Below are 13,379 nucleotides of genomic sequence, written 5' to 3' on the forward strand. Positions count from 1 at the left end.
TGAGATTGATGGTGATATTAACAAATGTGACCTTCATTTTTGTTATGATATAATGAGATGTGTCAACATCTAGAGGAGATGCATAATTTACTGAATCAGTATTTTCCAAATAAAAGTGCTTTAAAAATTCATGCATAGATAAAGGACTCATTTAAAGTGCAAGAAAAGAAAATGTAGCAGAATACAGAAATTTCATTGCCCCTATGTGATTTTCCTTATTGCGACTACCCTTTAAGAATTATCCTTTGTTAAGTTTTGGTATAGAATCACCAATATCTACAAAGATCTAAACTGGCTGTGAGGTACTCCTTCCTTTTCTACTATGTATCTGTGTGAGACTGAGTTTTTTTTATGTACTTAAACCAAAAGTCATCCTACAGATTTAAAACAGAAGGTAGATATGAGAACCTAGCTATCTTCTATTAAGTCAAATATTAAGGAAGTCCACAGATATTTTTCTCACTTCTTCACTTTGGAAAATATAGTTAATTTTCATAAAAGATATTACTCATTAATGTACAGTGCATTTAATGTTAATATAAAATGAATTAATATTTTTATTTTGTCTTGGTTTGAGTTTCTAATACAGTAATCATAATATGTATAACCGGCATAAACAAAAGCTCTTTAAAGTATGCCATAATTTTTAAGAATGTAAATAGATTCTAAGACCAAATAGTTTGAAAACTACTAGTTTAAGTTAAGGCTTAGTTTCTGTGAAGTTTAGATGTGCCTTGGAAATAATGTATGAATATCTGTACAAAAACAAGTAATTGATTTAATTTTATACCAGTTATTAAGTATGCATAAAAACAACAGTGTCAGAACTAAACCCTATAGAATTCAAGTTTTATACCTTTTAGGTTAACCCAGATCTTTCTTATTCAAGAACTTATGCAGTTACTCATTCAAATATTTTCATTTGAATCATTATTTGTTTTGAAGCTTGAGAAAGAAGCAATGAAGGATGCAGTTTTAAAAGCCATAGAAGAAGAAAGAAAAAATTTGGAAAAAGCCCATGCTGAAGAAAGAGAGTTATGGAAGACTGAGCATGCAAAAGATCAAGAAAAAGTATCTCAGGCAATTCAAAAAGCTATACAAGAACAAAGAAAAATAAGTCAGGTTAGTAAAATTAACTCTTTGTAAGTACTTTCTTTTTCCTTATTTTTTTCTCAAAATGAAGCTTCCTTATTATTTGATCTTAAAATCACCTTAGTGGACATATCAATATTAATTATTTTGCCTGTAGTAATAATATTTTAAACTAGTAATTTTTAACATATCAGTGTACTTCTACTATAATTTTATCTTTTTATCATTTTTTAAAAAGTCAGAATCCAAACTTATGTTTAGTTATTGCAACTATATAAATTTCGGTTTAATTTTTTTTCTTTTTTCACAAATACACACATACACAATCAATACAAAATAAATATATATGTAGAAAACAGTTTGATTCTATTAATTATGTCTAATTTATATATCTGTATATGTGTAGTTGATACTAATAATTAATAGGACCTCACACATAATCCCCGTGGTTTCATAAAAGGTATAACATATCAACAAGTATGGCCTACATACAAAATAACTTTTGTCTACTTATCTGAACAATTAAAAACTACAGTACTTTCACTTTCTATAATTGAATTCTCATGGCTCTATTTTCCATGTTTTTAGTCTTTTTTGTTACATAGGTAGTGAGATACCTGAATAAATCTTCCCTAAACAAGTATAAAAAGCAAAAAATAACATTTATAGAAGTCTTTGTTTTCCATAATCAAAGTGTTACATATGCTACCATTGTTTATTCAACCATGCATTATAAATGTAGCTAAAACAACTAACATTTACCAAACAACCTAGAAGATTTTTGTGTAATTCGTTAGCTAATCTTAATGAAGCCCTAAAAAAGTCAGTGCTTTTAATATCCAGGATAAATATTATACATTTTTAAAAAAATGTCACTTAAATTTATTCTCGAGCACATGGCTACCCATTTGTTATAAAAATTAAGCATATCTTTAGGTAGTATTTGTGGTAAAAAAACAGTAGTGTAGTGACAGATCTTATTCTTTTATTTCTTTGCTTTTTTCTATTAGAGTAATGATTACTTTCTAATTCTTCTGTTGTCAGTATCATCAAATACATATTGAGCACGTATTGTATATAAGATGTTTAATTGTCAGTTCAGTTGGTTGGAATTCTGTGCTAGTAAGGTCAAGATTGTTGGTTAAGTTCTGATTTGGGAGAGTTTACTTAAAACTTTTTGGACCACAGACCGCTCTAACCTCACATAGATGTGGGCTATTAGTCACCATGAAATTGGGCAGGAGTGCATGAATAAATCAGCACATGTTCATCATTCAAACAGAAAAATATATATCATAAAGGGCATACTTCTCTGCTGGTTTGTCAGGAGCATTCTTGTCTACAGAAAACACTACAATATATGATATACTTTAACATTTGTTTGCCACAGTTTCAGAGTACTGTGAAGATAATCCAAGCATGTCATGAGTAAATGCATTCTATTTATTTTCTTTGAAATGTTTGCATATTTTAGGTGCATGTGAGAAAGAGAGGATATCGTGTGGTATGTGTATATATGTGTGTTTAACTGGTTTGTGGCTAAGAATTGCACAGGGAACATATATAACAGAAAAAAATGTTTCCAGTTAATGCCCAGGTTTTCAAATGTGAGGTGGTGATGTCAAATGTATTCTGTCTTCTTAAATAGCTGCTTTCATTTTCATGTAATTGTAGTAAGAAACTACAACCAAACAGTTGTCATTCCACTAGCCCCTTAGAGCTTCAGAGTTCTGGTCTAGAAAACTGACAAATTACTTCTCTTGGGAGCCATATGAAGTTCATATATCTTTTGTTTATTTAGGCCAGTAGGGCAAGCAAACAAATTGACCTGGTCAAACTTACTCTTCAGTGTTTCACATAAATAATTGAAGTGACTGCCTGCCAAGTTCCAGGGGCTGTACTTATTTCTGGTGATAAAGTAGTAAGAAAAACAACAACTTTCCTGCCTTCTTGTGAAGAAGACTGACAGGAAAGTATTAAAGGCATAACATCATGTGAGATAGTGATCAGTGTCATGAATTAAAATGAAGCTGTGTAAGGTCTGGAGAGTCAGGGAACCAATATATAAATAGGATAGTCAGGTAAGGACTCTAAGTTGGAGTCAGCATTTGAGCTGAGGCCTGCATTAAGGTGAGGAGTTTACTTTGTGAATAGTTGGGGAAAGAAAGTTTCAGGCAGGGGAATAGCAAGTACAAAGGCTCTGCGGCAGAAAGATGATTGGTGTAATTAAAACTGTATAGTACTGTTATGGATACAGAACAGACAGACCAGTGGTTTAGGATGGAATACAGAAGGACATAAAATTTTCTGTAATTCATAAATCAGTAAAGATGATGTTACAAATTAGGTAGGATAAGTTACTGTAGCAAATCATGGGTTTTAATCTGAGTTGCATGGAAGGGGGCCCATTTGTGAAATTATGCAAAACTATGTATATGTGCAGATTTTTCTGCAGAAATGATCCATAGTTTTTATTAGATTCACAAAAGTATCTTACTGATTAACCTAGAAAAGATTGAAAATAACTGTAAATGGCTGCCCATTTCTTTCTGGACTTGTACACTAAAACAAATTTTAGGTAGATTAAATGTTTGAACTTGTAAACTTAATGTACTAAAAAGCAATTGAGCAAATATTGATATTCTTTGAAATGGAAAGTCTAAGCATTTCAGGAATGATAGACTAAAGATGTCTGCAAATTAGCTTCTCCATAAAGGGAATGATAACACTAGCAAAAATTATCAAAATCAACTTTTTCAGAACTCTGGATATTAACCAAAGGTTTCAATAACCCAAGGAGTATTTATTCAGCAAAAATAGTTAAAGCTCACTAAGAATAGCAAACTTTGTAGATTTTTAACTTGCTTTACCCCCACCCCCTTCCATAGTAGATTTAAAAAGTAGTAGGCTCTCTGGTATCATATAATCTCACTGATAGGAGGAATTCTTAATCTCAGGAAACAAACTGAGGATTGCTGGAGTGGTGGGGGGTGGGGGGGATGGGGTGGCTGGGTGATAGACATTGGGGAGGGTATGTGCTATGGTGAGCGCTGTGAACTGTGTAAGATTGTTGAATCACAGATCTGTACTTCTGAAACAAATAATGCAACATATGTTAAAAAAGAAGATAACAGGAGGAGAATTGGAGGGGGAGATGAACCACGAGAGACTATGGACTCAGAAACAAACTGAGGGTTCTAGAGGGGCGGGGGGTGGGGGGATGGGTTAGCCTGGTGATGGGTATTAAGGAGGGCACATTCTGCATGGAGCATTGGGTGTTATACGCAAACAGTGAATCATGGAACACTACATCAAAAACTAATGATGTAATGTATGGTGATTAACATAACATAATAAAAAAAGTAGTAGCCTCACAACCATGGTAGCTCTGAAAACCAGCAGTGTAGAAGCCACTGGAGTGGGCAGACTAAATTTGGAGTTCCACAAAAAAAAAAAACCTATCTACAGGGAATTATTACTATTTGACCTATCTGGTAGCTTCCCAGAAAGTGTCCATTTACTTAGAGCTTGCTTAGTGGGAAAGCCCTATCCTCATAATGTTTGTCAGAAATAGTAAGTGGCAATTGTTTAACCTCTGCCTAAGACAGAAATACCACTTGGTCAAACAAGAGCCTAGCCAAAAAACTTAAAAGGGAAATTTGGGAAATGTCATTATTATAAGTGGTTTGGAAAAGTGCCGACTTTTAAAAATAATCCTGGATTTCTTGAAGGTCATACACATACACAAGGTTGTGCACCTGCCCAGGAAAGACCCGAGAAGGCCCTAATCTCTCACCACTGACTGATTTTGATTGTATTCAACAAAAAGTGAAGGCTAAGGCAGAGTTAAAAACTGGCAGTATTAAAGGTGTTACCCAGCACACACACTCCCTTGGCAAATGATGGCTCACTTATCTAATGCAAGGTATTTAAGGAATTCACTGTCTAATTATTTGCTGACCACTGAGCTAATCCAGCAGAGACCTCAGTGGCTACACATGACAAAGAATACAGACTTTGCAGAATTAGGTCAGAACAGCAGTAACAATGACTCCTGGGAGCTGAAGGAGATCTGATTTCTAGAGTTGCTATATTATTTTAATGTCCATTTTTATCAACAATAGGAGATATGCAAAGAAACAGGAAGGTATTGCTCATGTACAGAAAAACCAAAGCATTCAATGGAAGATACGTTGATGTTGGACCTAACAAGGACAAATCTTATAAATATGTTAAAAGAATAAAGGAGATCACTTCTCAAGATTTATAAGCCTCCTCATCTTATACATTATGTGTATGGAAGCTCTTCAGAAACTAGCACTAGAAATTGTTGGACCGCTCTGTATTTAAAAGTGCCCCTTTTTGCTGTAAAAGCAAGATTGTGTACACTTATTTTCCTTCCTACTATTACCGATACTCAGAGAATACTTGTCATTTATTGGAGAAGGCCCTAACCTCCTATCTTGCAGTTTATAATTCTCTTACTCCATATATCAAATTCAAATACCTACTTATTTGACTGACCTTCCCACTGAATTGAGAACTTCATAAGTGTCTCAATCATATTCATGTTCTGGAGGCCCTAGCCTAATATGGGGCTTACAGAATGTGTTCCAGAAAACTAATCATTGTCCTTAAATGTCAGGATCTAAAATATCATACAATTAACTCAGAAAGATGACTTAATTGTATTCATCCACAATTTTCAAGTAAGTATATAGATATCATTTCATTAATTAATCACATTAATTCCACAGAAAGGCACATTGGAAAAAGCAATGAAGTACTACAGTTTGGTCTGAAAAAAATTCCTTGAAGTTAATTAATTATCCTAAATTACCTAAGTTGCAGCACCAGAAATATAATTTATAAATAGACTTTACCCCTAGACTACTAGTGCTAGGAATGTGAGATTTTGCCTCTTGAGCTTGTTCATACCCTTATAATCACAGGATTTTAACTGTGAGTTTCAGATTTATATTTAATGTCCTTGTTACTACTTTTAGGAAAACACCTGGAATATTAGACAGAAAACAATAATAGTTCTCTATGTTTAAGTTTCACTTACCTGGCTTTATTCTCTACAAATATTTTAGGCTGCTAGCTAAAAACCTGTTTTTATGGAAGTTTTTCTTCCATAATAGTAATAGTAACACAATAGTCGTGTTGGTGGTGGTGATAGAATATAGTCATATAGTCATCTTCTACCTAGAAAAAATATGGCCACTTCAGATTAACTGTTTAATTGTAGAAATAGTTTCATACTTGTGAGGGTTGTATTTCAGATGATATTGCAAAAGTGTTAAAGTTACCAGTGCTTTCTGTATCACACTGCTACCCAGATTAAGTGGCCAAAGCTTCATCTCCATTTTCTAGAAAGTTCAGGGCCATGAGTCTAAACAGCAGCTCCACCATCTTCTGCCCACCTCCTGTCTGATTTCAGAGGCCAGCACTCCTCTGTCCCCTCCTTCTTCAGCAGCTAGTTGTGATCCATACAGCTTGAAGTACTGTCCAGGGAACTGCAAACTGTTTGAGTATTGACTGAAGGGACTGACATTATCAAAGCTTGGAAGCTATCTTTTTAATTCTAAGAGGTTATTTCATAGCACTCAAATTTAATTAAAGTAATTTTGGAAATAAAATTTAGAATTAACAACAATTAGCATCTTTGGCCACTAAGTCACACTAGAAATAAGGAAAAGATGGAATGTGGCAAAGCGAAAAATGGTATAAACTTAAGTAACTAAAATTACTCTGACAAAGGTAAGGAAGACAAACAGCTTTGGCTTTATCATTTACCTGTAGATTTTCTCTGTGTTAATACTGACATTAACTGAAGAGATGAATGTTAAACTATGACAAAAAACACACTTCGTAAGGATTGGGGCACATATTTCTCTGAATTGATTTGAGAGATAACTTGGTTTGCCCTTCATCATAAATTAAGGCTAAATCAGAGTGTGGATTGTAGATTTGTGCATTTTTTCTCTGAAATATTCAGAAGAAAGTTAATGACTCTGACTTTTTCGGTTTTCATATTAAATTAATTCTGTGTCCCTTGAAAATTGTTAACAAAAGGAAAGTACGTGTGTTATTGACACAAAAATGGGCAAAAAGAGAAGAGTCATTAATTTTGCTGTTCTAGCAAAGTCCTGTAAAAGGACTCCAGGGCATACAGACGCTTAAACTATGTCTGACGTTGGAAGCTCTTCATAATAGTTTATAACCACAGCCACTGTAATTTGGGGTTGTGTTTCCCCCGAAGCCACAGACATTACAATCAGTGGTTAAATTTTCTTTAAGAAATTCAGCATTGCCACCTGACCCTTCTTTTGAAAAAGGAAATAGCATTTCTATTTTAGCTTAGCAGGCCAGATAATTTAACAACACTGAAATAATTTTTCTGTATTGACTGACTTAATTTTGATTCATTAGTTTGTTTTAAAATTTTTATTTATAAAACTTTGATAGCCATCGAGTTAATTAAAGGTAAAATCTTAATTACATTTTTGTCAAAATTATTGCAATTAGGGACAAGTAACAAATAGTGCATCAGTTACCTTCTTGCCTCTCAAGACCTTTCCCTCCTGCTATATTTCCTATTTTCATTCAATGAGATAACTATCTACCAAGTTGCTCAGTCCAGACAACTGGAGATTTTCCTAAACCCTCCCTCTCTCCCCACTTTGATACCTTTTTAATCATTAAAACCTTTCCATTTTACCTGATAATAATCCTTAAGCACACACACCTCCAGCCTGCCTGCTATCACTGACTTCATTGCGGTTCTGATTGTTTACCTTGACTTCCTACATTGATTTCTTGGCCTCCAGTTTTGTCCCCTTTCAATTTGGAATAAAAAATGAATGAGCTTTAAATTCTTCAGTGCCTCCCCATAACCCCATAGGATAACATTCAAGCTACTTAGGATGAACTATAAATCTTTCAGAACATGAAATATAAACTTTCAGTGACCTGGTCCCTACCTATTCAGTTCGTCTTCTGCTATTCTCTGTCACATTTCATGCTTTTAGTACCAAACTGCTGGTACACATATCATGCTACTGGGTGGGATTGGGCCTTTAGACATACTGTGCCTTCACCCTGAGGTACCATCACTTTCCTAACGTAGTAACTTGGCTTTTTTTTTTTTTTTCACTCCAGAAAACTTCTTCTTACATTTCTTAAGTTAAAACAAGTGTTTTTTCTTCTTCTTTGGCATTCAATATATAACTTTACCACTGCCCAGGCATATTATATTTAAAGGATGTTTCTCTGTTTTGTCCACTAGATTTAAGCACCCTGAAAGTAGGAGATGAGTCTTGAAAACTGCAATAGGTTATAAGAGGGTATAGAACCAAGACTGTTTTAAGAAGACATGTTAATCTTTAAAAAATACACTTGATCTCCATCAGCATAATTTGGCTCTTTTAGAGTTTTGGTTGCTTTTAAGTGGTACATTTTACCAAAAGTGGGGTCACCAGAAATAGTGCTTTGGGTGTTATCATCCTTTAAAAACATATATTAATCAGATTGTCTGTTGGGTACCAAACTGAGATGATTCTTCTTATTGTTATTCAAGGAAATAGTAATTACTTTTAGCTTCAGCAAATGATTACTTTGAACAGCTAGTATAGATTTGCAGTTAGGTGATGCGTGGATGCATGAGTCCAGATAGAATTTTTAGGTAAAGTAGTATACTGTCGTTCACCGGTCTGATGGAAGCATCACATTCATTTCCATATCCATGGTTTAAGAGCGATATTTCCAAATCAGAATGGGATCATCTTAGACATTTATTGGCATCTGCTCCTCTCTTCCCAAAGTGATACTTTTTATCGCTTAGCCATGTGGTTTAGGTGAGATTTAACCTACTTTCTAATTTAGGCATAAACCCTAATTTACTTAGGCTAATAATGATTATGTCCTACCCCTGTGTTAGCAGGTTCTAAGAATTCACACATTTTCTGAGTCAAGGCTATAAGGCTCCATTTTTGGAACTTGCTTCCTCAGGTATATAAACACTGTCATTCACAGTAAGAAAATAGGAAAGTCCTTGGAACTGTTAATAACCATCTTGGGACCATATGTGTAGAACTTTTGTGAAAATGGATCCTACACCAAAGGCAGAGCTAAGAACTGGAGATGGAGAAATTTCCATCTTGATCACATTGCTTGAACACTAATGGAAGCTTACCCTTAGTTCTTTCATGTTCTTTCATGTGAGGCTGCAAATTCTTTTTTAAGTCAGTTTGTGAATTTTCTGCTACCTGTCATCAAAAGAATAATTGATTACCAAAATAAATATGCAAAGAAGTAGGTGGGGTTAGATGTGAGTCCTAGCCTGTGCTGACTTAACCTTGACCACTTTAAAAATGTATGAGGCTCCATTTTCAGGTCTGTAAAGTGGGATTTATAATACCTGCTTTACAGAGTTGTTGTGAGGCCCTTGGAAACGTTTTAAAATGAAAACTGAGATAGATTTGTGAAACAACTTTAGTGACTATAAATGTCATGTAAAAAAGTATTGTGGGCAGACCAATAACGGAGCAGGAAACCTTGTCACAACTATAGAAGGAATTGGAGTATTTAGTTCAGAGAAGATAAAAATAAAGATATGGTAACATCTTCACCTATTTGAAGGACTGTCATAAAATGAGTTTTTTTCAATTTAATTGAAGGGGGACAGGTTAGAAGAAGTAGGTAAAAAAATTTAGCTCAGGGGCGCCTGGGTGGCTCAGATGGTTGAGCGTCTGCCTTCGGCTCGGGTCGCGATCCCAGAGTCCTGGGATCGAGTCCCACATCGGGCTCCCTGCTCCTTGGGAGCCTGCTTCTCCCTCTGCCCCTCTCTCTCTCTCTCTCTGTCTCTCATGAATAAATAAATAAAATCTTTAAAAAAAAAAATTATCTCAGTACGATACAAAGCTGTCAAATCACAAGGTATCTAGCAAAAAGGGTATCATTTTTATCCAGGATTGTGAAGAATGGATCGGGTGGAAGATTGAAGAATGTATGTATTGAAAATATAATTTCTACTGTCATTTTTTTAGTTTAGGGATCTCAGTTTCTATTTTTGTGTCATTATAGGTGCATGGCAATTTCCAACTCCACAGATTTATAACTAGTTACTAACATTCCAAAAATCGGCCATTCTTATAATCATTGAAAATCTCTCTTAGAAATAATTACTGTAAAACCCCTTTTAAAGTATTTATATTGCCATTTTTAAAACATGTAACTTAAGTATATAGCTGTGTATACCTGCCTCTCAAACTTGTTCTGAGGATGAAATATGAGGATGAAAAATAACACTATTTTGTTAACTTTAAGCACCAAATTATCATTGCTTTTGTAATTTTATTTTAATACTTTTTACATTATATTTTGCTTAACTCTGCTGTGTCTTTCACACAGATCTCTGTTAGGTCCCAGAATCTTTAATTGTAAGTATCATTAATGAGTTTTATTGACCCAGCTGAAATTCATTCACTTACTTAGTGTAGTGTCTGGAACATAGTATGTGGTGGTGTTGTACAGATGGCTGCTGGTGTTTTGATATGTTATTATTACTGTTATCATCATTATTATTACAACCGTCTTAACCACCTTTGTCGTCTTAACACCTAGCAGAGTGCTGAGGCTAATAAACAGTGAGTGAGTGGATGTTTATTGTGATTACCTAAGGCACTAGTTTTCAGACTGCATCGAGGTGCCCTAGGATGCTGCAGTGAATTTACAAGGGTGCTGCAGGATGTTTTAAATATTAGAGGCCAACACACGGATACTTGGGATCTTTTGGAAACCAGGTACACAACTAGGTTGACAATACTAATTTGTCTTACATTCCTTTCTAGTACATCATATCATAGTGAAGTTAGATTTGGGGGTTGCAAGTACCATGGAAATATCCATGTGGAACAGGAAATGAGAGTGTCATTGTCTGATCTTATGCCAAGATTTACAGAGCTGTCAATTCCTGCTATGTACAGAATTCTCATGAATAAGTAATTTAGGTTAAAGATGAAATTAAAGTATTTGTGTTTCAATTTTTGTGTATCATCTTTTCAAATGGCTGCTATGTTATGACCTAACTAGTTAGTAAATGAAACAAGTAGGTATTTTGGCCTAGAGGGCACCGTAGAAAAAATTATTGAGGCAGCAAGGGAGCTGTGAACTGAGAAAGTCTGGGAAGCTTTAACCTAGGGTATATCCACCATACAGGTGCTCTGGGGAACACAAATGTAAGTTACAGTCCCTACCCTTAAGTAGATTTTCTTTGCATTGGGGAAAAAAATTAACTTATTTATTGAAGATGAATTATGCATCTATGCTCTGTACCAGATATTATATTAGAGTTCTAGTCATGAAGAATATGAACTGTAATAAATATAATCCCTGATGTCAAAGAGATCTCAAGTTGGTAAGATAGACAAGTAAAGCAGTTATTACAATTGTGAGTTGTGGAGTGCTTTGAGGTATACGAGGGGTGCTAAACTCAGCAGAGTTTAAACTCACCAGAGAAGATGGGGAAGGTCTAACGCATTTCAGGGAAGGCTACAGATGATGATGCTCAAACTGAGTTGTGCAGGAGGAGTACATTTGATCATCACAGGAGGAGGCTAGGGTAAATGACTTCAACCAGAGAGAGCATGGCATGTCCAGGGAACTGTATATCAAATACTTGCTATGAGCACGACAAATGGTAGTGTTTGCAGAGATTACAAACCTGAATGAGACTTTGCTGTTGTGTTCAAGGACCTTACAATGAACTAGGGAATTTGTCAAATGCATAAATTGCTTCAGTGTGAGGAAGAGTGAGATACATGACAAAGCACATCTGGCTGAGGCATTTGATAGAAATTATAATAGTGGTTATCTCTGGTGGGCAAAAGCATGAGAAAACTTTCTGTAGTATATAGACATTCTTTATCTTGATCTTGGTCGTAGGTGAATGGGTGTATATGTATGTGAAAATCCACTGAGCTGTACATACACTTAAGGTTTGTGCATTTCAATATGTGTAAATTCTTTTAAACCTAAACACAAAGGAAAAATGTCATTATTAAAATTGTTATTTGGGGCACCTGGGTGGCTCAGTTGTTAAGCATCTGCCTTCAGTTCAGGTCGAGCCCCACATCGGGCTCCCTGCTCAGCGGGAAGCCTGCTTCTCCCTCTCCGTGCTGTGCCCCCTGCTTGTGTTCCCTCTCTTGCTGTGTCTCTCTCTGTCAAATAAATAAACAAAATCTTTAAAAAAAATTAAAAATAAAATTAAATAAAATTGTTATTTACTTAAAAAATTATGAGAAACATCTAAGTGGCACTTCAAAGGAAAATCATAGTCTTAAATACATATATTAGAAAATAGAAAAGACTGGGAAAGAATGGGCTAACACCCAATTTACTAATACAGTTTGAAAAGAAAGAATAGGATAATCCAAGAAAATAGAAAGAAATAAAGTTTATGATAGAAATTTACAACATGAATTGGAAAGTTTCAAATTATTTCTTAAAAGACATAAAATTCACAAATCTTTGACAAGATTGATGAAGGATGTTATTAATAAACATGTCAGAGGAATGAATAAAGTGACCTAACATAGATGCAATACAAATTTTAAATATGATATAAGCAATATAAATGACTTAGTACCAATCAATTGTAAAGTTTTGATGAGAAGAAAACTTATCAAGAAAAATATAAATCCCAGAACTGAAGCAAGAAGAATTAGAAATACGTAACAGTTCTATGGCTATAGAAGAAACTGTCTGTAGTCTAAAAATAAATGTAGATACACACTCTTTTCCAGTAGATGAAACTTAATTCATCTCCTCTTGAGTGTTGACTGGACTTAGTTGTTCATGTCTAATTGAATAAATTATAGAAAGGAAAAAAATGTTAACTTTATACCAGAGAAACCTGGCAGATACCATGTTAAACAAATGATCAAGGTTAACGCTGCCAGTGATAAATTATGTTTAAGGCCACATTCCCCAGACACTGTATAATGAGAAGTATGCTTCATCCCTATGGTATTCTTCCCCCAAATCATAACCCCAGTCTAATCATGAGAAAAAAGAGATAAATCCATATTTCTTCAAAATACCTGAAAAGTGCTTTTCAGAAGTGTCAATGTCCTATTAAGGAAAGACTGAAAAACTGTCAGAAATTAGAGGAGACTAACGAGATACGGTGACTGAATGCAACATTTTACCCTGGATTAATCCTGGAACAGAAAAAAAGACATTGGTGGAAAACCTGGTGAAATACAAATAATATCTGCAATCTA

General features: G+C 34.6%; 1 protein-coding gene across 2 annotated transcripts in view; it reads left to right on the forward strand.

The window, feature by feature from the left end:
* CCDC91 (coiled-coil domain containing 91) overlaps positions 1 to 13,379 on the forward strand; it is a 315,250-nt gene that overhangs the window by 244,025 nt on the left and 57,846 nt on the right. For both annotated transcript variants that reach the window (XM_028113274.2, XM_088025993.1), the window contains exon 11: positions 946 to 1,122. In XM_028113274.2, coding sequence (XP_027969075.2) covers positions 946 to 1,122 — 177 coding nt within the window. The remainder of the gene's footprint in view (positions 1 to 945; positions 1,123 to 13,379) is intronic.

The sequence above is a fragment of the Eumetopias jubatus genome, unplaced genomic scaffold (genome assembly GCF_037043125.1).
Source record: "Eumetopias jubatus isolate StellerSeaLion01/CBP00866 unplaced genomic scaffold, mEumJub1_p1.0 scaffold_8, whole genome shotgun sequence".
Lineage (NCBI taxonomy): Eukaryota > Metazoa > Chordata > Mammalia > Carnivora > Otariidae > Eumetopias > Eumetopias jubatus.